General features: G+C 39.3%; 1 protein-coding gene across 7 annotated transcripts in view; it reads left to right on the forward strand.

Moving 5' to 3' along the window:
- LOC135324157 (tyrosine-protein kinase SYK) overlaps positions 1–25500 on the forward strand; it is a 56586-nt gene that overhangs the window by 19788 nt on the left and 11298 nt on the right. For 5 of the 7 annotated variants that reach the window (XM_064499760.1, XM_064499756.1, XM_064499758.1 and 2 more), the window contains exons 2-8: positions 2084–2535; positions 4043–4203; positions 13824–13962; positions 15457–15538; positions 15934–15983; positions 17686–17715; positions 20917–20985. In XM_064499760.1, the coding sequence (XP_064355830.1) occupies positions 2122–2535; positions 4043–4203; positions 13824–13962; positions 15457–15538; positions 15934–15983; positions 17686–17715; positions 20917–20985 (945 nt within the window). In that variant the 5' untranslated portion in view covers positions 2084–2121. The remainder of the gene's footprint in view (positions 1–2083; positions 2536–4042; positions 4204–13823; positions 13963–15456; positions 15539–15933; positions 15984–17685; positions 17716–20916; positions 20986–25500) is intronic. The other 2 variants (XM_064499761.1, XM_064499762.1) reach the window with 2 other exon arrangements.

Raw genomic sequence — 25500 nt, forward strand, 5'->3', positions numbered from 1 at the left:
CACCACTTTGCCTGCACCTCACATCTTCACAGAGCAGCACAGGTATTTCCATCCTGCTTCTTGACCCCAACCACGAGACTCAGCAGGTCGGTGAGGGTTTGCTGATAGCCATGTTTGGAGCGGGGAGCAGGGAAGGGGTCAGCTTGAAGCACCCCCTGCCGAAAAGGCCTCCCCACCCATGCTTGCGTGACTCCGTGAGTGGTCTTGCACTTTGGCCGCCTGCAAGCTGAGAGGCCTTTTAACCTGATTTATTTCATGCTAATTCCACAGACCACTGCATGGCTTCCCAGAAATCTTGCCTGCCCTTTTAACTGTGAAGGGCAATTGATTCTGCTGGTGTTCTTCCTTTGTTATGCTTGTAGAGTTGCCTAGTTAACCTAGGTCTGGATAATCCACTTACAGATAACAGAGGCTGTCTGATACTTACTGTATACACTTGAGAGTATTAAAAATCAGGTTGTCACAACTGGACTTAAAAGACAAGTAAATCAAAATTCTGGCAATGAACTTGTGAGATATTTCCTGAGGAAAATTTTTGTTTAGTAAGCACAAATAATACAACACAAGAATGTACTGCTAGTTGTTTCCAGCTTTTCATGTATTCTCTGAAAGTCACTTTCAGATGATGAGTTTGTGGATGCATAAGCACTAATAGTTAGTGGGGTTTTTTCCCTTCAAAAGTGATTCTTTCTAGACTGAAAGAAGATGTTGAACTGTTCCTAAATGGAGTTCCTTCTTTCTCACGCCCCAGAAACCATGGATGTAACAATCTGTGACCGCTCCTGATTAAACCGTGATTGGATTTAGGACTCATATGGGGGGAAAAGTGTATGAAAAACTCATAATGTTTCAGGAAACAATTCATGACTCAACTGGTGGACTCAGGATAACATAAGTAATTGCTGTTGTGGACCACTTTTTGTGACAAAAACCTGCAAATATTCTTGCTTCAGTATAGGTCTTACTGGTGTCTAATGTATTCAGTGCCTGTTCACTTAAATGTTCTCAGCAGGTAGCTAAGGTATTCTTCCCTATATCTATTAGATAGTCATTTAAATGTCACTAATAAGAAAACCAAATCTAGCTTTTGCATTCTGGTGTCTCCATTCCAGTGACTTGAAAGATATAAAGGTAATTCCAGCACAACACCTGCCGTGGGACTTAATGAAAATTAGTTTTTCTGCTCACAGTGTAGGTAGGGGCTGGGATAGCTCAGGGAAGAGGGGGGCACAAGAGGAAAAGCATTGGTATAGCTGAAGTCCTGCAGAGCGCTTGTGCATCCTTTTAGAAATATACTTTATAAATTTAAGAGATTATTTTTTACTGTTAAATTAAGAATGAAAGAATTGAAGCCGTATATATTGTCTTCATTATTATTCTTCAGAGATGCTGATCTTTGTTCTCTTCTGTATTTTTGTCAGTAGTGTGTCTTCATGTTACTTCAGTATAAGTAAGCTGCTCAAAATGGTGTCTTGAAGTTACTTCAATATAAGTAAGCTGTTCAAAATGAAAGCTGTTCAAAATGGCACTATCATATTAATTTGTATTTTTTTCACCCTTAAAATGCCACAGGTGATGTTCTGTGAAAAATCTATGAGAGAGGAATGTTAGCTATTTTAATATAGGACTTTTATCCCTTCTCAGCCTGTTTTTACGCTAGCATAAGCTGGTTATAAAGAGAATTATAATGGCACGGAATTGGAAGGAAGAACTGAATCTTTCCTACCTAGTTCACTTCTTTTACTGGGAAACACCTCAAGGCCAGAACAACAGGATAAATAGAGGTATTCAGTCAGGTAAACTGTCAGGAGTCTGTATGGCTAGGCAAGGACCAGAGGAGAGGGAAAGAGTTATAGGAAACTCTTGTAGTGTTAAAGGAAACTGCTATATTGCTATATAAGAGGGGGAAACTTTCCAATGGGATTTGGAAAAACGTGCTCCAACAAGTACAGACTCTTTCCAAAAAGCTTTTCAGAAATATGTTACCAACGCACTATGTGTGAACTGCCATGTTACTGGTTTATCTCCCCCCACCCTTTTTTTTTTTCTCAACTGATACTCATGTTGCTTTATTTCCTTTCAGATATAAAACCGTAAATTGCTAATTGGAAAGAAAAAAGCATGGCTTCCAGCACAGCTAACCCTGCTAACCATCTGCCATACTTCTTTGGCAATATTACACGCGAGGAAGCTGAAGAGTATCTGACGCAAGGAGGAGTGAGTGATGGACTGTACCTGCTCCGCCAAAGCCGGAATTACCTAGGTGGCTTTGCCTTATCCTTGGCCCATGGAAGGAAAGTTCATCATTATACAATTGAGAGGGAGCTGAGCGGCTCATACGCTATCACAGGGGGGAAATCTCATGCGAGTCCTGCAGAACTCGTTAACTATCACTCGGAGGAAGCCGATGGCCTTATCTGTCTACTGAGAAAACCTTTCCACCGGCCACCAGGCGTGGAGCCCAAAACAGGACCGTTTGAAGATTTAAAAGAGAGCCTCATCAGAGAGTATGTCAAACAAACCTGGAACCTGCAGGTAAATTCAGACTGGTTTTGCCATAAAGTGGTCTTGGAATTAAGAGAAAAAGGAGAGGTGGCAGTCTTTGTTTCCAGCTCTTGCTGCTGCCGTGTAGTAGCTCAGGTTTGTCGTAATGCAGTGATAATTGCTTGTGTTTTATGAGCAGTGTTTTTTTTCCCCTCCCAGTACATTGTAATAACTTGGCTATGAGCATATTCTTTCCCGAAATTTGGCAAGGTTTATCACTTTTTAGAATGTCTTCAGCTAGCATAGCATTACCTCCCACTGCACTAGCCTGTGCCACTCAGATTTCCACATAAGCCAAAAAATAATAAAGCTAATGAATAAAATAATAAAGCTAATGAATGGGGTACAGAAACTGTTTGTTTGCTTTTGATTCTGAGATTATGTGCATTGTGTGTGAGTGCAGGCAAGCACAGCCACATGTTGACTTGTTTTACATCCTCCCCTCTTAACCTGCATTGTTTCTGTGATGCTTGTTTAGACTGTGTACAAGATAGAGCTTTGTTTTTAACTGCAAAGCACTGCGTGCACTTTTTTTTTTTTTGGTACTGCATGTGTCAAGCAGGAATGTTCAATGCTGAGAGGACTGGCTTTTTTCCTGGAGTGACTGCGAAGAAGCCATTCTTAACATAGAAACCCTAGCGCAGGAGGCTGCAATAGGAATATTATTTCAAAGTGCCTTGGGATGCCCCAAGTTACTATTATCGACTCTCAGAGTTAGGCTAGCTTTCTCCTCTCTTTTGGCATTAGCAAGTAACCTTATGATCCCAGCGGTGCAAAATTTTCAGAGTAATGCCCAAGCTAGAAACCTGACACTCAAACTACATTTACTGCAGCTAGTGCTGAGATTTACAGGTTTTTCTGATGAGTCTGAGCCCAGTCTAGACAGAAGTTGAATTCAAGATGAAACCTGGTGAAACTAGGGGGTTTTGCCCTGATATGCTCAGCCAAATTTAGAAGTGATGGGTTATAGGTGGGTTTAGAAGTGTTTAGGTTATACCTAAAATATTAGCATAATTCATTTTAAAATTGGGAATGTCCTATCTGCTTTTGGGAAAGCATGCATTGATATCTTCAACATAGATGCACTGCAGCAATACAAAGCAACTTGTCCTTGTTCAATTTATTTCAGTAATCTGCCATAGGAAAAGTAATATGGAGGGTTTGTCACAACATTTCAGAGTGACACTGAAGATATATTTAGCTATGTCTCATTAACATAAAAATACGACATAATTTTCCATTGATATTGATTAAGGGCTTGATTTACTGGTTATTTTTCCTTTTGTTTCATACTAGTGACAAAGGGAAGTATCCCAGCTTTGCGACGTTTAGAATATCCTGTGATAGTTTCTGTTTCAATATTTCTATAGCAACCAGAAACAAATAATTATTTGCCGGTTTTGGAGGCCCCAAAGCAATCCGGTATTGTGAGTTTGCCTGTAATGTTTTTATTGGAGAAAACAGTTTCACTGTTCTTCTGTGGTTTTTCTCACTCCAGGGTCAGGCCCTTGAACAAGCTATCATTAGTCAAAAACCTCAGCTGGAGAAATTGATTGCCACTACAGCCCATGAGAAGATGCCTTGGTTCCATGGGAAGATCTCTCGGGAAGAATCAGAACACCGTATCCTCGTAGGGTTAAGAAACAATGGAAAATTTTTGTGAGTACTTCCTTTTCTGTGGTACTGCTATTTGCCAGCAGCGTTTCTACACAGTTCCCATGAATGAATCTCAAGTGAGAGTGTGCCCAAAGAGATGGCCTGTTCACAGTGAGCGACCCCGATCCAGGAGGGCATACATCTTAACCATTTCTATATTAAGCAAATGTCTCCAAGATTAGTTTTCACTTAACTAAAGGCGGGAAACCATAGCAAAAGCATGGGTCACTGTTTTTTTCAGCAAATATTAGGTTTAATTCTAAACGTAGCATCAGAGAGCCCAGTGTCAAGAAAAAATCGTTGAACAGTAGTTAGTGTCCTGTCAAAGCAATATACTAACTGCCTATGTTAGCAACTTTTGGTATCCATAACTGTCACTTTTCCCAGGGGCAGTGCCATTGCTTTGTTTTGCAGTTAAGCAGTAGAAGGAATCACTTTTACCTTGATGATTCCATTTTGTGTCTGTGTCTTCATACATTTACACAACTTCGTTACTGGACTTTGTGAGCACAAACATATCATTTAGGATGGTGACTAGTAGCCATCACGGAGTCATCTCTGTCATCTGGTGAAGATTGGAGATAGTCAAAATCTTCTAACAAAACAGCTTTTCTTTAGGAAAATCCTGATTCGAACAGTTCAAGGTTTTACATTTGCCATTTTTGACAAAAAGAAATGAAGGAAGTATTTACATAATCATCAAAATGAAGCTTAAAGATGATACCCAAGGAAGGATCTGTTAGACCTACATAATTCCTGACAGAAATTTCATACTACCTACATGATATCTTCCAGTGCTTAACTCTCTGTAACTTTTCTATAACTAGTCCAAAGTAAAACCTCAGAAGTATATACAGTGTGGATGTACTGCTTTGGTACCAACCATTTCACTTCACCAAAATGCTCTTGTTGTACCACACTAACTGTTGATGTAGATGCAGCCTTCAAATGTTTCCTTGTATGTGAGATAGTTTTCATTTTCAATCTTAAAAACTTATTTTAGGAATGGAAAACTCCTCTGAATCTTTCTTCTAGTAGAATTAAGTCCTGTCAGGTCTTACCTACTGATACTTTGAGTGTATTTGAAGTCTCATTTCTTGAAATCTCTTCCTTTCCCTCAGTCCTTGAACTCTTTCTGTTTCATGCTTCTTCTCATCCACTTTGCCACAGACCCTCACATTTTCAGCCCATGCTCATTTGTTATTTTAATTTTTATCACTGGACCTTTATAATGTGACATGATAAATTGAGCAAGATGATTTTTTTGCCAAGATTGTAATTATGTTTCTGAAAGTTCTAACTCCTTTATAAGGGAAATTTGAAAACCTTTCTTTTTTAATTTTTTTTAACTTCTAATGCAGATTAAAAGAAGTATCAAAAATGATACAATATCCCATAGAATGGAATTTCTGTGATTCTGTAAGATCAGACCAGCATTTAGATACTATTTGTAAACAGCCGATCTGATAAGTAGTCAAATCTTAGTACTCTTTTAAGTACTTCATTTTGACCAAAACCACCTCCAACTGCTTCATCAGAAACAGTCCAAGGATTGATTTGGCCCTCTATACATGGTAATTCTTTTACCTGTGGAGAGCAGAAAAGTAGGTTACGGTAAGAAAGGCTTATGAATAAGGCAGAGGAATCAAATATATGTGGCTCATTTTAAATGCTATGCAAAAACTCAGAGGAAAAAAAAAGGAAGCTACTTTTCTTCAAAACACTGGATTGCTCAGCTAGCATTTCCTCAGAACAGGGGTGGGGTTTGGAGTGAATGATGGTAGTTTTTTCGCAGACCTGATACTTAACAGTCTCCCTCGTAGACCCTGGTCTCTTCTTAATGTTCTCTGAGCATTCCTACAGTTTTAAATAGAAATACTTTCTCAGCATTTTCCTGTTCCCCTGGGAGATGGCCGAGGAGGCAGTTCTGGAGCTGTTTGCAACGATACATTTGATGGCCTATGGAGGAAGTGGTCAGACCTTGCCCTGTGAGATTGTCTGTGTCTGTGGTTGTGTGTCATAGGTGGTTCTGTTGGACTTCAAAAGGATGTGGTAGATAAACCCTTGGAGGGGAAGATGCTAGCTTTAAGGCTCTTTTTAATCCATGACAAGTGCCATTGGAGCTTGGGTAGTATCAAACTATAACTGTCGGTATGTTCAGCCTGGGTCGCTCTTATTAAGGACTGCACTGCTTACTTCTGCATCGGTAGGTACTTTCAGACATATTAATTGTCCTTGCACAGGTTGCCTACGTGGCACAGTTTTTAGAGCTCACTAACTACTCGGCTGCTGTTCACTCTTGTGCTCCTTGACAAAAAACAAGGGCAGCATCTCTGTCCAACCTGTGACTCAGCAGCCAGAGCAGCAAGAGAAGTAATCTGTTGCTTATATGTTATTTTCCTTCTGGAGCTGTTCTAGCTCCCAGACCTAGCAGCTCATAGCAAACAACAAAGCAACTTCAAATTCAGTCATTTTCTGCTTCCTGTAGTGGTTTGCCTAATCTGGGCTTGCTTAGTAGAGATTGGGAAATAAACCACACATTTGTTAGCTAGCTGAAGCAGTAGCAGCAGAATTGCCATGAGTACTAGAAAGGTGCATTGTTTTAGATTGCAGGCACACATATCGCATACTTTTTCCTTATCAAATAAGGGTGTGTGTCAGAATCTTGTGTACATCTGTGGGCTGAATACTGTGAATGTAGCTCTTCAAGGACTGGGGTTTTTTTTCATGCAGATTGAGACAGTCAAGCCTGGTAGCTGATTGAAGGGTAGACTTAGAAACATTATGTGTCTAAGGGAAGTTCAGTTGTCACAAGCATAAGTCAGAGGGCAGCCCGGAAACTAAAAGATAAAGGGCAGCTAGATTTTTCAAAGAGGTAAGGTACTCCAAAGGTAGTCAGCAGGTCCATGAGCAGGTCTGAATTAAGTGCTGGTACATGACAGACATCATCCTGTTCATTATGGAAAAAAAAAAAAAAAAGAATTTTGAAAGGCTGGAGTAAGGTTTGTTCACCCAGAAATCTGCTAGCTGCATGATCCGTCTTGACACAAAAGCCAGTACGGGAGTCTCTGTGTGAACACATCTAACACCTAGACTTCTTCAGTGGTATCTTGCAGGATTACAAGATTATCAAATCTAGAATTTTTTGTGTATAATCAATACAAAAATAGTTGGAAAGATTTCTGATGGCAATTCAGAATGTCAGAAACAGCATCAAGAACCTAACACTCAGCCCCCTCCTCCAAGCCGCTGGCAGAGCACTGAGGTAACTGGGAGTGTTCTGCTAAGGAATTTTCAAAGGACTTTTTAAGATTTTTGTCATGACTGAAAAGTCAGTGAAAGAAGTATGTATGCAGGTGCTATAGAGTTTATTTTCAAAGCCAAGTAGAAGAAACAATGGCACGTGCGAAATAGCAAGCAGTGCCCACCACTTCCAGGAAGAACATTCATGGGAACTGTAGCTACGAAATCTGGAGGAAAAACTCTAGGAGCAGAATAGAAGTAAAATATGGTAGCTCTAAAATGAGCTGAGGAGCGACTGAAAGTAGAGGACTGGACTGAAATCTCAAGCCTCTGTCAGCTTCATTACCATTATTTTTTCGTGCTGTGTAGGGCTCCTTGTTCTTAGCCAAATTCTTATAGATACTAGTTTTTCATGCAACTTTGCCTAGTAGGGGGCATAATTACAGATTATGGTGAACAACGTTATCTAAACTATCACAGGTGATATTGTTGATATTATCTATGTGAGCGTGAGTGTGCAGGGATCAGGTAAAAAATAAACTAAATGTTTGCTAATAGTGACAGACCAATAGTAAAAGAAAAGTTAGTTTTCTCTGCAGTTTCACATAGGAAAGAATTGTGATAAGTGTGTGTTAGCTCTTGGCATATCTCAGTTTGCCATCAGTGGTGACCACTTTAGTTATATGGACATGTGATCTTGCGTATGTGTAAAGAACCACATGCAGAAATTCTGAAGCCTGAAGGAAGATAAACAATACTCGCAAATGCCATTAAGTGTAAAAAGTCAACCTTTAGGAAATTGTAGGTGAAGGCATTGCATAATCAACAGCTTAGGTTCCATACACCTTATATATATGTTCATAGTCATATGTAATTCACATGAAACGTGAACAGTTGTACAAGAGGAAAAAGTAAAAAAATCATTTTAGTGCCGTAAGAATATCTTCAGTATGTGACTAAACATGCCAAAGATGACAAGACTAGTTCAGACTATTAATGTCTCACAGCACTACTCATCATGGCGCCTCATGACCTCTAGAGACCAAGCTGTCTTTTATATGTCACAATAGTTAACACTGGTAACACCATTTCAAAGTAACAAGCTCTGAAATGCAGTTGTCCCTAAGAGTTTGCTTGTCTGTCTTTTTTTTTTTTTTAAATCTGTGTTGCTGATACATGTAGCAGTCTATATTTGCATTACTCTTACTGTCTTTTCCTAGGCATCTCCCACTGCCAGTGTTTACCGAGCTAGGTGGACCACTTATCTAATCTTGGAGAGCCTTTTTGTATGTACATCTACCCTTATTATGTGTGTATCCATGAATAGGACTGGGCATTGTGGACATCAGAATGAGGAAAATAATCCTACTAAACGTGACCTTAATTCAGGGACCTTAATTAATGATGAAGCTTATCTTCAAAATGCCAGGAAGTCACTAGGCTTAGAAGAGGAGCATAAGAATTTTCCAAGGTAAATGGTGAAATACAGCCTGTACACCACCTTGCTGGAGATGCTGTGTCCCCACGATGACCACAGCTCTTTGGGGGAGCTGTTTATTGATCTGCAGTTGGGCACGTGTGGCTTGCAGAGGGCTGCAGCAGGGCTGTGGCTTCTCAGGGCTAGCTTGGCACTGTGCACTTTGGCAGCGGAGCTCGGTCAGAGGTGTGGAGAAAGAATATGATCCCTGACTGAGATAGCTACTGAGAAAAGTCCCTGTTGCAGGTGCAGTTATACACAAAAGCTGCGTGTCTGGGTTTGGGGGCAGCATAGCATATTTTGCTGGCAGGGGGGACTCCACCAAAATAGGCTACGGGGCTGCAGTCCTGCTTGCTAAGGTGTTTCATCATTGTAGTACTTTGACTATGTAGTACAGCACAATGGTCTTATCAAGAGATCAAATTTTAGGTTGCAACATAGATAGAGACAGCGTGCAGCTGAGCTACTTCTTGAATTCTGTAGTGTGCTGGCATTTCTGAAACAGTTTTGAATACGATCCCAAACAGGAGAGAAATAATGATGTGCATGAAGACTGCAGTCAATCCATTTTCTCTCTTGTACGATCGTGTTACAGATGGCACTGAATTCATTCCTTATCACCCTCAAAGTGTCAATGTTCAGTGTGCTGCTGATGCTCGAAGAGATAATGAATAGCCATGTTGTAAATAACATTGCAAGAGAGATGCACCTAAGGGCAGACAAGTAGGCAAAGGCTGGAGCTTGAGAAGGAGTTGGGAGTGTCAGTATTTTGGCATGAAGGAAGTTGTCACTGAGCACGGAAAGTAGGGCCAAAACCAGACTTTCTCACATCCTTGGATTCAGGAGTGGGATTACTTTCACACCATTCCTAAAGCTAGCATTTTGCCAGTTGATTTCTTTTATTCTCCACTGCAGAATGCTGTGGCTTCTTTTTTCTATACAGTCAATGAACCATGTTGTAATAGCAATTTTTTCTTACCCTCAGGGATTTTTTCCTGTAGAAAGAAAGGGATCATTTGGCTCTTTACTTGGAAACAAAGAAAGTTGAGGTGTAGTTCTTTTTGCTTCCAAGTAAAAATAGAGATTTTACCAACGTAAAGAATGAATAGTTATTTGCAGAGCCTGTAATGGTACTCCAAATAGTTATTGGTTGCTATTTGGGTTACACTCATAAAAACATATGAAATAGCCATAGATGGCATTAAAATTAAAAGCAATGACTAAAGCTTTTTTGCATTGCATCCTGTAACAATTTGGTTTCCCAGTTCCTTGAAAAACTACTGTTTTAAAATGTATGTATTAGAAAACTTAGATACCTTGGTGCTTGTCTTTAATATGCCTGTGAACCCAGACTTGCTCTCAGTGAAAGCATTCACATTTTTAATTTAACCTCAGTGGATGAAAGGACGTTGTTTATTTCTAGATGTCTGTTATCTTTATGGGCTTTTTTTTCTGTGCTTCTGTAGCTCTCTGCAAAGGTATAAGATGGAAGAGTAGATGACATTTCACTGGTAGCTCCCTTCCTTATCAAAATGTTTTTTTTCTTTTCTTTTCTTTCAAGTCCGTAGCTTTTTTTTAATTAAGAGTTTTAGTTACCACTTTGTACCAATGCTGTGCTTCATTGCAGAGCCCATTTAAAGCACATCGTGTTGTTGGAATTTTTTTTTCTCTCACTGTTCCCAAAATGATTACTTTTCATAGAATGAAATGTGCCTATACAGAGAGAGCCCCCAAATCTAACATGATGACCTTGAGTAACACTGCCAGCACCATCATGAGATGTGAAGGATGTGCCGATTTCCGTTCAAACAGGTTTCAGTTTGTAACCTTTCAGTTTGAGCAGCCTTTTTCTTCGATTCCATTTTTTTTAACACCAATAATTAAGTACTTGATACTATATCCTTAGCTGGAGTTCTCGAGGGTTAACTTAACCTAGAAAGCCATTATCATGGGTTACAAAGCCAAAATGAAATTGTGAAACCTAGCCTCTGACAATCCGTGTCAGCAGAGACAGCAAAAATTTTGGTTTGGATTGTGACAGTAAGTTCTGTGGGCAGGCTTTTAGGACCAGTAAGGTCTCTGATTGCCAAAAATAGGGCTTGGGCAATCGGTTGGCTATTGTTTAAAAGCTCTTGACACTTCTGCTCTTCAGTCATGTTTTGAAAGATAGCAGGGACTCCTGCTGCTGTATTTGGTAGGGATCCAAATTGTGCTGGAGTTCATGGGGCACAACTTGAGAAAACACCTCCTGACTCACAACCCCAAGAGAAAAAGGCTCCTCTGGACCATGGTCAAGCATAGGCTTTAGATGTGAGATTTTTTTGTACGTGCAGCGAGAGATCTGTCAGCCTGAAGTTGCCGTGACTGTGAACTCCAGATGTCTTCAGGGTTAGGTAGCTGCTGAGTGGGGGAAAGGAGGAGCTCAGAAATGCAAATACAACCTTACCAACTTGAATTCTGCCTAAATCCTGCACTGGATACTCACAGGGTTGTCTGGATCTGTGCCATGGTCCTAAGAAATCAGGACTCTGTTCTCCCACTAATGTCTGTACTCTAAGAAATATTCAGGGTACCTCCTGCAATAGTAACGACTGCTGCAAATGGGAATCAGTTTCAGCAATCATATTTGAGCTGCTATTTCTCCCTGTGAATCAAGAAGGAAACTTGTTGCTGGGAAACTGTGTATTGCATTTTTATAACCTTACATGTGCTTTATTCTGAACAGAGGTCTGAATTCAATGAAATGGCATTCATTTGTGTTTCAAAGACAATGCTCGCTATTCTGAAAATACTTTCCTAAATCTTGTTGGCTAAAAAGCAAGTCAGTGGAAGACAGAGTGAAAGCTATTCTTCATTTCAGCAGAACCTGCTGCTCTCCACTGGTCAGTCAGCACAGGAAATCAGCATGCTCAGAAAATACCCACGTGTCATGAAAAACCACAGCGTGTTTAAAGTTGCATTAGAGACACTAGGCAGGATACTTTGGTTTCAGAAAAGAATAACTCTACTTTCCTCTTCCTTTGGCCAGTGTCCTGTTCACATGTTAGGCAATGAGAATCACTCTTCTTGAAAAAAGAGTTGCATAAGTAGTTCAGATGAAACAAACCCTGTTTTAGTTTAGCCTCGAGTGAGTCAGCTGAGGAGCAGAATGCAATGCTCGCCTTGGCAGTCTCTGGAGATGTGATGCCAAGCAGTAATACTGCACCAGCAAAGCATCCCAACACCTTAGTGAGAGTACCCTGCTATATTTCTTTTCAGGGCTTTGGAAAAATTATTCGGTGTGTTGTAGTCTCATCATAGTAGTTACCCATGTTATTTGGTATTATGTAGCTCAGTTTTCTGTAGGTGATAACTGCTGATGCATATAATGACAGCTAATCTCAGTTCTCATGTGAAATCTGAAAACTGCTTGGCAGATAAAGTTGGTCCCAAAGGTCTTTCCTCCTGCCAAAAACTTTGAGTTTTGAAAACAGTTTTCTCAAACCTTGCTGAGAGGTCCTTTGAACGTTTCCTTGGAGGAGATTGAAATTTGGGTTCAGTTGATTTGGGGACTTTTAAACATTTACTGAGCTGCCCGGTTCCCAGAGAGTTCCTGGAGATCAGGGGTCGAGTGGGTCGCTCCCTGGCTCCTCTGGGGCTCTGAAGGCCCTGCCTCATCAGCGTCACATGCTGCTGGCAAAGTGGGAAGCATCAAGGGAAGGGAAGGCGAAGTCAATGGAGAGTGAGTGGCCCTCTGTCAGCACTGGAACAAGAAGTGTTTCATTGTTGCTGAATCTGGGCTTTTCAGAAGAAAAAACCATCATTCCAGAAAACTTCCAGCTAACTCTGTTGCCATCTCTCTGTCAGCAGCAACTGAACACAGGCAACTCAAATTAAAAACAAAAGTCTGCTTTTCAAAAGTAGAAATGCCAGGCCAAGTATGATGGAGCTAGTAGCAAATTCCTACTCTAGGTCTAGTCACCGAAAGACGTTGCCCTCAATGCGAGCTAGCCCTGAGAGCATTTTAAACAACTGTGCAGCCCAGCACAGGCATTTCAGACACTGCTTCCAGATCTCCTGCTTTCCTACCATCCTGGTGCCTACAAATTTTAGACAAGGTTTTATACTACACTCTGTGATCTCTTCCTGGTGAAATTTGGGCCGGCTGTGTAACCCAGTGCCGTATGAGGTCTCACGTGAATTTCATGTGAAATCTCTGACAATGCATTAATGTCGTTAGAGAAATTACAAAACGGATGGTTACAGAAATGTGTGATTTATTTTCAGTTCCCAGCCGTGCCACTTTGTTTAACTGTAAACTTACAATCATGTAAACCACAAGCTGTTTCAGTGCACAAAGATTTTCCCTTTATTTGTGTTTCACATTACGTTCTTTTAGTATTTTATCTTCTCCCCGCACTGTCATCGCTGTGTTTCAAAATAAAAGACAAAGGAGAAAAGTCAGGCCTTAATGTAGATACTTATCTGTTGCTTTTAATTGTAGGTCAGCTGTAGAAGAGGTTGAAGTAGAACTACTTACGTGCACTGGATCCGGCTCTCCGACTTCTCTGGGCCTCATAGGCCTGGAGTGCGCAAGCCTTGATGTGCTTCCTAGCTCAGGGAGCACTTTGTGCTCTGCTCCTGCAGCTGCCTAGCAAAGAGCTCCACATGGTGGATTTTCTGTTGTTGCCAGTTGCCCTTTGGGAGAAAAAAAAGAAACTTTAGGGAATTCTATCTGAAAACAAATGATGCTAACAAAACTAAATGAAAGGTTTAACAAAACATCCTCAAAAGTTGCAGTGCAGATTTTGCCCTGTTTCTTACTTGGAAAGCTTATAGGAAAAAGTGATGCAAAGAAAAATCTTTATCCCCAAAGCTCACTGGTAGTAGAGAGTAACCCTGAAAATCTCTCTTCCTCTTACAGAATCAGAGAAAGGGACAGCAATGGCTCCTATGCTTTGTGTCTGCTCAGTGATGGAAAAGTACTGCATTACCGTATTGACAGAGATAAGACCGGAAAGCTCTCCATACCAGATGGAAAAAGATTTGACACCCTTTGGCAGGTCTGTTAAATTTGAATCACTTGGGTATCTGTCATCGTGTTTCTATATAACCCACTTAGGCAGTTTGTTTTACTTTGCTGTGCATCAACAATCTTTAGCTAAATACCAACATGTTTTGGCGGGTTATTTGTCATATGTTTCCAACATTTTGTGCATTTTATACATGAAGAGAATCTGTGTTAATATAGAAAGTTATGTAAATGTACAGATTTTAATCATTTTAAATGTGTTGTTGCAGCTTGGCTTAGTTTAAAATTGCTGTAATTATTATTCAGTGAACTGATCGTTCCCTAGAATGGAAGACCATTTGCATTTGTAAGTGACCATATTCGATTACAGCTATGTAAGGTACAATCTTTCAGTAATGTCCTTTATGATAGCCAGAAATAGGATTCTAGGGAGCACAAAGGTTTAGGATGCTATACGCTCACTGGACTCCTTAGCTTTGAAGTTCCCTAGCTTGTTGACTGAATAAACATAGTTTGCTAAGGGTTACCACCAAAATAGGTTTGAAACTTGGCCAAGATTAAGCAGTCAGGGAATAGAGAGCTGACTATGCAATAGTCTGTAATAAAACTGAGTACTGGAGAAATGACTGGGTAAACTGAAAATGCTAAAGGGAATGAAAGCTCTGCAGAAGTTTGCTATGTGCTCTTGCTTAAAATTCTATTAAAACAAATAAAGTGAGTCATAAATGTAAAATGTGAGAATCTTCACCTGTATATACTAACTCTTAGCCTTGTCTATAAATATCCATGTCATTCCTGCAGTCGCTGTGCATTTGAGAGCTGCTATGACATCTTAGTATGTTTTTTGAAAGTGGCTCGAACTGTTTCACTTGCAGACTGCCTCCTTCCCTACCCAAATGAGCAGGGCCACAATAGCAATAATGTGCCTGTGATAAAATGGCAAGAGACATGGTGAGGACAATCCAGAAATACATATGGCCAAAGCTATTGGTGCTATACACTTATTATTAACTATTTACATCCTATTGTGATTTTGAGGCCCAAACAAAGCTTTTTACATTTGCACAATTTCTGTGCTGGGGTGCTGCCCATCTTTATTTAAAAAAAAAAAAAAACAAAGTGGGGAAAAAACAAGCAAGAGGGAATTCAGATGTATAAAAGAAGTGGTTTGCTCAGAGTTACAAAGCTGTTTAGCAGCAGAATCAGGCACAGAATACTGAGTCCTAGAAATCCTGTTCCTTAGATTCAGCTGCAAGATTACCTCAAAAGCCTACATCTCTGTTAGAGAGAACTAAAGATGAGATAAAAGTATAGGCATTAAAGAGCTGCTGTATGTCCAGTTCATTTGCTGTAATATATACCAATTACTGTATGTGTGCACACAGTTTTAAAGAAGCAATTTATTTAATTATACCTATATTGCCTTTTCATCTCTCCTCTCTCTCTCTCTCTCTCTCTCTCTCTCTCTCTCTCTTTCTCTCTCTCTGTCTCTGTCTCCCCCTTTTTTCCCCTCTCATTTTGGTAGTTAGTTGAACATTATTCATACAAACCAGATGGATTATCAAGGGTTCTTACCTTTCCTTGTCCACGACTTGGCTCAGAAAATGGTGAGTTATTCCTATTATTTGCATATTATATTTCTATTGTGTGCATTTTTTCCACTGTCCAGGTAGGTGGGTGCAGATTACTGTAATTTAAATTAAAGTTGGATAGAAGATTATAAAAATTCCCTCTGTCTTTCTGGCCGGATACCAGTGCTGTGCTGAGAAAGGATAGGCCCTTACTTCTCCAATCCTTTGAATCATTACTAAAGCACTGCACATATTTTGCCTCTGTGACATTAAATCCCAGACATGGGAGACAAAAGCAAAGAAGATGGGCCAGGACAAGCATTGCAATATGATATAAAAACTAGAAAGTTGATCCCCAAAGTGAAATTATTTGTTCTTACAGTGCGTTTCCCATCTTGCTCAGTGTCTTTCTGTGTTTGGCTCCTTTGCAGATAGTATTATTTTTGACACTCGTCCTCCACCTCATGGAGCCCCTCTTAAGGTAAGAATAGGTCATGGTATAGCAATAATGTTAATTTTAGAAGGCTTAATCTTATGCAGTGCTCTAGGAATTCTAATGCATAGATATCACTGCAGCAGTGCATTTATTTTCTAGGGACTGTTAAATAAGCAATAGGTAGAAAAGAATAAAATATTCTAGCATGGTTGTTCTTTTCATCAGTTTTGCACTGAGCATTTAATTCTGTGAATGTGTTTTATACTCATAATGTATGTGAAAATCAGTATTTTTCATATGCAAAATAACTCATTGAATGAGATTTGATTAAAAAGTTTTGGTTAAAGAGTTTTGATTAAAACTATGGAAAAGTATTACAGTGTTTTCACTGATTTGAGCTTTATCTGTGTGTATTGCAATGAAAAAAAACCCCTTTCTTTCATTAAATGATCACTATAGTCATATGAAGTATTATCTCCAGAGGCATAGAGGGAGACTTTCAAAGGAAGAGTTTCAAAGATGGGAGGAAAGGGTGGCAGTAGTATATTAAAGCTGATGGAAACTACAGTCCTCTTAGTGAGGAGCCACCTGAGGTGTGATACAAAACACCATCTCGTTCAGTTACAGCTGGCCTAATCTGAAATAGGGAGTTTAACTTAATCGTTTCACCTCTCCCAGAACAGCCTAATCATCTAGGCTGTTAAGTTGTCTAGGTGCTTCTCTGCTATTGATGCCATCCCACATTATAGAAACAAATGTTTTAGTTCAAATAAACCAATTACATTTATTTTAGTACTCCGAGTCCCCACGGGCCCATTGAGCAACCATTTTCATGCCCCCACTTTCTGAAAATCAGGTGCCTTTTAAAATAATTGGAAATTACACACTTAAAACCATTGGAAAAATCATTGTCATTTTTTAAAATGTTGTCTCAAGATTTGGGTCTGAGTCATTTACGAAGACAAAGCTGAAGTTTAAGCATGTCAGGCTGCATGCACACCATCTACACACAAAGTTGTAGTGACAAGCATATACAGTGTAGGAATATTACATACATGTTAGGTTATCCAGAGAAAATTCTGCAGTTTAAACACAAATGAAAAGTAAATGTGTGAAATCCTTAAAAATCTTACTTTAGGTATTTAAATTTCTCAAAGAAGTAGCCATGCATTTGACTAAACTGACTGATGTTTAGGACTGTGTAATGAAAGAAGATGGGCCAACCTCTTCTATTTTTCATCAGTGCCATTGCAGTTATATCTCCCCAGTTATTCACAGTGCTTTACAGATGAAAGACTTGGTCCTGCAAACAGGGACCAGTTAATTCTGACTAATATTAATAATCTCAAATGAGACAGCTCACTTGAGGCTAATTTTGGAGAAAGAGACACGTGCCTGTCCACATGTCACTTCATCCCAAAAGTATCTCAAAGTGGTGGAATGACTTTTATGGAATGACCAGTAAGTGCCTGTTTTTTTTCTACTGAGAAGCAATCCAGCTGATTAGCCAAGACTAAATGCCTCATTTTTAGATAGCCGCAGTTAAGTGAGATTAATTCCACCTTTAAACATGTACTTTTCTCACAGATAGTTGACTTATATACACTTCTTCATGTAAGCAGTTTTACACAGAGCCATTAGTGTTTTCAGGACTGATAATCTGTTCAGTAGATTTAAGACTTGTCATGATGGATAAAAGGAAAAGCACTTTCTTAAAATTGAAATCTGAATTCTGTTGTTTCTTTAGGAGTTCTTGAAAACAAATCTGCTCTCGAAGGTACTTTCATATAATATAAAGATAAAAATATAACGTGGAACATTTTAAGTTAATATTACTATTTATGGAGCTCAAAGACTTCAGGTAACATTGCCAGGTTCTCATATATTAACACCTTTGTGCAAAAACAGTAACTCTATAACTGAGACTACTCATGCAGCTGTTCCTGTATACAGAGCTTGAAATTCAAGTGAATTCAGATTGCAAAACCAGAAATGCGTCATGAGAAGGATGAATAACACCACAGAGCCTTATGTAGAAGGTGTGCAATCTATCTTCACATTTCCTACACCATCACAATTAAGATTTAAGTCTAAAATTAAAGAGTTTCTGACATTCCTGAAGCTCTGCATCTTTTTGATTTTACAAAATGGACTGCAAAAAAGTGTGAAAACAGAATTGGGATTCAAATTGATTGTGATGAGTTAGAGAAATGGCCTGGAAAAGAAAATAGGGTGAAATTCAGTAGGAACAAGTGCAAGATACTGCGCTTCTAATAATCAACTGCAGAATGTGGGCTGGGGAGCAGCAGCCACTTTTCAGAGCATGTGGGGCCTGTATTGGAGCAGAACAGCAACAGGAATCATCAAACCAGTATCATCATGCTGTTACCAAAGAAGGAAACATCATGAGTGCTTCCAGTTGTTCACCACTGGTACGGTCTCAGCTGGAATACCTTCTCCAGTTTTTGGCACTGCACTTCTAGAAAAATCTCCGACTGGTGAGAATCCAGGTCAAAGCAACAAGAATGGCCATGACTTATGAGAAAAGATTGCTTAGAATAAAGAAGGAAAATTGAGGGACTAGAGGGGCAGAACACAATTAACTGCTGAAAAAAGGTAGGGGAATGGTCTGTTTGAATTCTTCAACCTGGCTAGGAAAAGTAGTAATGGGTTTAAATGGCAGCAAGAAAAGTTCAGGCTAAAGGTAAGGAAAATCTGCCTAAGAGTTGGGTGGTAATGAAGCACTGAAATAAGTCCTTTGGAGAGACAATGAAGGCCTTTGGAGGCCATTACAAGCAGGTTAGATGGCCATCAAGAATGACGCAGCAGACCTTTCTGGTAGTGGAGGAACAGCCTAATAACTTCTGATGTTCCTGTCCAACACAGTTTTTCAATGATTTTATGATGTATTCATACCTGAAATAGGCTGGTGGGAAATTCCAAAGCCTTAGTGGAGAACATGCCCAAATCTCAAGTTGCTTTGAAGGTTAAGAAGGTGGATGACCAGTGTAGAAATATCATTTGCTGGATGATATGCAGAGTAGACTGTCTATCCAGCTAATTTAACTCCAAACTGTTAGCTCGTGAGGGCTTGGACTACAATTTACAACTTCAGGAAAGTGATTTTTGTAGTATTTGCTAATGCTGCAAGAACAGAGAATATTATTGTTTCCCAGAATGCAACCACAAAGCTGCCAGGCAAGATACCAGAGTTGTTGGTCTTGTCCCCTTCCCTTCATCTGGACATCAACTTGGAGTGATTCTCATATGCCTTATCAGCAAAGGAACAACCTGTGGTGGAAGTCTGTATAGGAGATGCCTTCTCTGTACAGAACATGGAGACTAATTCCTTAATATTTCTGTCAGCAGTGCCGTATGTGGACTAGGATTTTTCTTGCCTTTCGCCCAGAGGCTCCATAACTTAATTTAAGGTGACTTTGATCCCCTCTGACTTTGGAGATGGTTTTTTTTTTTTCTCCCTGTACATCATCCCCAAAGTGTTTAAACCTGGAGACCAGCTTTCGATATGAACCTAAAATCAGCTGTTGACATTGCAGTGAAGCTGCGAATATCAGGGCATTCTCCTGAATTCTCTGTTTGCTTATTCCAGTATTTTATTTGTTTGCCAGATAGTATTAACATTCTGAAACCCTCTGAGTACAGCCTAAGTTTAGATTGGTACTATTACTGTCCTTTTTTAGCTTTTAAAATACTCCTCTTAGAATGTATCTGTAGTTCTAATATTATCATTTGAGTTAAGCATTATTACTGTCAAGACGGTACAGATAGCTGCAAGGTCAAGCATTAGGAGGTACTGTTGCCAGAAAAGTATAATGAACTATATTCACCATGTGCAAAAGATCACTTAACCCCTTAGAGGATTTATTTTTTTGCAAAATGATAGCTAGTAAGTGCTCTGGGACTCTCTTATTCCCATATGGAAAGAGCATTTCATGCAGTAAAAGAACAAAGCAGATTCAGTAAGCTGTTTCAATATGCAGTATCTGAATTTTGGTATCACAGCTATGAAGACTATCAAACATCAAAAAAGTTTCTGTTCTTCCAGCAAGAATAGGAAGTGTAGGGTTGTGCTTAATTTTTTAAAACAAAAAATGTTTTTTTGTATGTGAAATCAGTTTTTTAAAGGAAAGCTGGGAAAAACACCGTGCCTATCCAATCATTAGTAAATTATCTTTATATTTAAGAAAGTCCAAATGGGATTATTTAAAAATTTCTAACATCTAAATGTAAGTCAGTTCAAAGACTGTTTAATGTAACTGAAAAGGCAAGTCAGATTATTATTTTAGCCTGAGCAGCAGCTTGAATGCTTGGTCGCTATAGTACTGCATCAAAATCTTAATTAGGCAGGTATGGTCTCTCAGTGACCCTTAGATATGCTGATTAATTATGTTAAGTGAATGTATTTCTGTAGAATGTATTTGCATTTCATTTAAAGGTATGCTTATACAGAGCACAAGTGCACTTGTAAAATCCAGAGCCTGTTCACTTTTGTTTGGAATGACTGTCTGTTTATGTGCTTTTTGCTTCAATAACCACATTATGTTTGTTGTAAAATCAAGGTATGCTTCAAATCCTGCTTGGTACATTAGTCTTTCTCAACAGACTAAGGTTATTATCTGATTTACATTGCTAAATGTGTTTCATTGGGACTAAAATTCAATAATGGAGACAAAAGAAACTCACTGTGTAGGAGAGCCAGGGAGAGGGCAATGTGCTTCAATTTAAAAACTGCCTCAAGGTACATCTACAGATTCAAGGTGGTTTGAGGGTAATGTAGTTTGAAGAAAATTTAGTATTAAGATTTCACATAGTACTTTGCATCTTAAATGTACTTGCAGGCATAAACAAGAGAAAGATTGGGGGTGTTTTGTTCTTGTATACTACGTCTGTTTTATAAAGTATCTCTAGCTATTTTCCTGACACATTTACTGTTCCTCTTTGACATTGTGGTTTCTAGAGTTGGGCAAGAGGTGGAATTATCTCAAGACTCAAATCGTACACCTTTCCAAAGGCTGGCAGCAAAAAGGTGCATCATACAGTCTTTTTAGGTTTTTGATTGAGTTAAAAGGACTTACACTTGGCTAATTTCCCTTCTTTTTTTCCCCTTTGGCTTGCTGATATTAAATGTCTGTCTTGACTACTAACAATCAGATTGTGAAGATTTTATAATCTTTCTGCTTCTTTCCTAATCACATGCATAATCATGGCCTTGATTTTACAGAATTAAAGCAGTGGCTGTAAAGAAGTTTTAAAAGTTGTGGAGGGGGAGGGGTATTTTTAAATAATTTCTCACATCCCAAAATATTAGCACTGTTCTCCACATGTCTGCAAATAACACGTAAGTGATAAAATGTACTTTTAAAAATAGTCCCTTATAGCAGAACAAAATGATACTTCTAGTGAGAACTATCACTCCTAATCAGGAAATTGGCTTGCTATTAGTGAGCACATTTAGGGAACAATTTATTCATAACTATCACAAAACATAGTTTTGCAGAACTTGTGTGCACAAATCTTGTTATGCATTGAAGTTAATTGCATTTAGGCAACTCTAGGTTGTTGCAGGACTAAGCAGAAGGGGAAAGGTGATAAGAAGTCAGGGAGTCCAAGGGAGCTCGGTGTATTAATGAGTGCTGCATGGCCAGTAAATGCTGCTGCCCAGTTATCCATGTAGTTGTGAAGCACGTAATTAAGGCTTTGTTTGCATGCTGAGAATAACGTGTGTGTCCCTGTTCCACCTGCGACTCTTTCATTTTGTTTATTTATTTATCACCATTTGCTCTTGAACAAAAATGAGCAGGCACAAGAAGCCGTAGAGATACTGTTCAGAGTGCAAAGCTATGTTTGGTATTTACTGTAGTGGATAGTATTAGTAGATAACAGTTACACTTGTTTTTCATAAGTAACTTCAGTTCACTGGTATACTGAGGTACAGATAGCTGTTGATATCTGCACATCTTCCAAGGTCTTGCGGGACCTGCACTTCATTTTTAATGTGCTGGCCGCATGTACCAGTCCACATAGAGTGTCTGGAATCTTTCTAAAGTCACCCGAAAACTTTGCCAATAATGCTGCTTGTCAGACAAGAGGGGTATTTGGGTTTTGTTCAGAAAAGTGAGTGCTGTGGGGAATTCTCCAGCTGTGGGTTGAGGAGGGTTGGTCACTGCCATCTGTTGGCCTGGTAAAGCCTGTGCTTCTCTCTGGTCGCTCTCTGCAATCCCATGCCTGCGTGCTGCACAGAACAGACTGAAGCACCCTGGCCGAGAAAGACCGATCTTTTTAAGAAAGTAATTTCGAGAATCTGATTTGGTCATCGTTAATGTGCGCTTACTCTGAATACTCAACCACACCAAATTATACAGACTTCTGAATTATAGCCCCTGAGCAAAAGGAAAGCTCAGCTATTACCATTTCCAACATTTGCCATCCCTTAACCGTAACACGCAGAGTTTCCTTAAAACCTGCTTAATTAGGAAGACAGTTACTTCTCAATATGTCAAAAACTTTCAGACAGTAAAAGGGAAAAATCATGCTCTTATATTTATTCAGACTAAGAAATTGGTTTTTTAGAAGTTCACAGTCTTTTTGGGTAGATACTGGTTTAGCACCCAAATCAAAGTATTTCACCCAAATCAAAGTATTTCCAGCTGCTTTGCTCACTGATATGGAGTGGCAATTTAGGTGACAATTTAAATGAACTGGTGCCACCTAGTGGCGATAGAAAGTCTTAGTCAAAGCTCAATGGGTAGTTGGGTAATAAAATGTTTGTCATGCTGCATTTTCGTAGGCAGTTTGGCTTAGTCAGCGAAGAAGATTTTATAGTCCAAATACACGTTTGGGTTATTACAAATGAGAATCATTGACACGAAAAGAAATCACACTTGCTGTACTGATTGCCTTCACAATAATGATCTTTACTATAAAAATGAGATTTAATTAGAAGCAGGGAGAGCCATTTCATTCATATTTTAAAGTACCCAGTAAGTGAATCTTGTTTTGAGTGTAGCAACTATGTGTTATCATACCTGCTCTGGTATCATCCTGCTAAGGCCTTATCCATGGATAGAAAGTTGTATTCATTTCACTAGAAAGGTATCTTTGAGCCTATACAAACTTTCTGCCTCCTACTCACCTCTCATTGTGGATACAGCTATATTATTATAAAAGTGCTTACACCAGCATAGACATCCTCTAACAGGGGGATGGATAGCACATTTAGATTAACTAAACCGTGTATACCTGAAAAGCTTAACCAATATTAATTAAACCCTAGCTGAAAAAATCTGTGGATATGAAAACAGGACAAGTGCACACCATTTTAGGATAAGAATATAAAATGACAGCCTGCCCAGTAGTTTACTAGTATGCCTACCACGAGGTATCACACAGTGTGTGCTGTTTTTAGCAGGTTCCTCTAGTGGACTCTTTTCTTATATTCCTTTTTAACGGGGAGAGCAAATCCATAGTCATTTTATTCATTCGCTGCTTTTTGTAAGAATACCATGACTAATCCTCTAGCCTATACACTAGTCATATACAGACAAAGCTCCCTTTGTCAGAAAAAGACCTGCAGAATTAAACTTGCTATTTTTAAAGCATAGGGCAGAAAATACTCTGGATTTAAATGCTAGTTAAATAAAAAGGAAATTTTCTTGTATTATTAGCTAGAGCATGGTACATGTAATGATATGCACCTCCTGCACCATTTCTAGACAGCCTCACTTGACTTTAAGAGAAAAATTCCAACCTCTCTGCTAGAACATCCTGTTAAAAGGCAAGCAGAGTGTGCTGCATGCCACAAATGTACAATTGGCAAAAGTAAAAAAAAAAAAAAAAAAAAAAAAGAAAAAAGTTTGAAGTGTCCTAAGGGCTACACAATATTCCCAAGTTACTAATTTGAGCTGAAAAGGTACCTGTGAAACATCAAATAGCGATTCAGCCAGAAATGTTAATAAAAAAAAGCTGTTGTTAAGCTATTTAATCAGACTGCAACAATGAAGAGTATCATTCCACGTGTACATATATATTAGTTAACTAAGCCAGCAGAAAGGATATATCAGCTGTTATCATTCATCTTAAAGATTAGCAGCTATGAGAAGAGAAGTAGAGCCAGTTCAAAACTTGGTTGGATTTGGTCTCTCTGTATCACTCCCAACTCACAGCTCCAGAGCTTTATTCCCAGCAGAGGAGTGATGCACTCATCTTTCAATGCAGTTCCTGAACACGAGCATCTGACCCTTTCTGATCCTTCCTTTTGTTCTGGAAGCACAAAGGAGAGGAAATGCCTTTATATCCCCCATCTGAGGAGTCCTCTGTGACATGGCCAAAGCTATATGTTTACCAGCTCTTCTGTACTGCTGGATGGCTTCTTGTGGGTTATAAGAATTTGGTGCACATTAGTTCTGCTTGCCCACTCCAAAGTATGACATTTCATATGCTGAGACCCAGGATCAGGGACACGCAACTACTTCTCTGGTCTCAGAGAGAGTTTGCTTTCTGAGTTCTTCAAAACTTGTTGGGCTTGTCCAGTATTGGCGGAGCGTCCTGCACTTCCTACATGTTTCCGCCTTGTTGTTCAGGGCTAATCAAGTCAAGCAGGTGATTTATACAAGGTGTCACAGTCATTACAGTTCTGGCTGCTGGGTGGTATTGCCTTCAAGGAAGCACTTGTTCAAGCAGCAAGTTAAAGTGCATTAAAAGTCCTGAGGTTATCATTTTGAAAGGCCTTTCCCAAAGTGCTTGTATTGCATTTCTCTTGAGCTGCTGATGAGGAAAAGCAATGCACGATTTTTTTCCTCATCCGAAAACCAGGGAGATCTGCTGAAGCTGTATGTTTCCATGGGCTGAATTTATATTCCCTCTTATGTAACAGCAGCTGCCCAAACTCTAGAGCTCGCTGGGCTACTTGTGGAAGGAAAGAAAATAGGGCTAACATGCTTCACTGGTTGGCTTGGAGCTGCAGCTGTGCCAATATGACTTTGCATAATTGTGACTAGAGGAAAGATTTCACTGTTTCAGTAAGGGTTGTGCTGCAGGACACCCCACAAGGCTTGGGTTCAGAGAGTCTCATCACACTTTTTGGTGCACAGTTGAGATAGTCCCAGAGCAGTGCAGTATCTTCTAGATGCCATCTCATGAATACTTTTTGTTTCTATTGAAGAGATTATTTGGGGGATAAAGTAGACAAAAAGTACCTGTGTACCCTTTGAAACTGAATTTCTATCATTCCTAAGTATTTCAGAACTTTACTTCCAGTGTTCTGGAAACTGCCTCTGAAGATACAGCATCTCAGTCCCTTTCCTAGGTGGTCAGTATATTTTTGTCATTTTCTCCCACTCTTTTGGACCCCCTGGCCAAGAATTGTTAACCAGAGGCTTCCATAAAATCAGCGCAGTTTGATGATTTGTACCCATTAATGATTTGTCTATCCACATGTGAATTAACTGATTCTGCTGAGGTCTAAGAATATATTTTTGGAAGGCAAACTAATGTCATTTTTAAAATATAAATATACTTAGCTTAGGAGGAAAGAGAATAGCCA

Source organism: Dromaius novaehollandiae, chromosome W, assembly GCF_036370855.1.
Source record: "Dromaius novaehollandiae isolate bDroNov1 chromosome W, bDroNov1.hap1, whole genome shotgun sequence".
Taxonomy (NCBI): Eukaryota; Metazoa; Chordata; class Aves; order Casuariiformes; family Dromaiidae; genus Dromaius; species Dromaius novaehollandiae.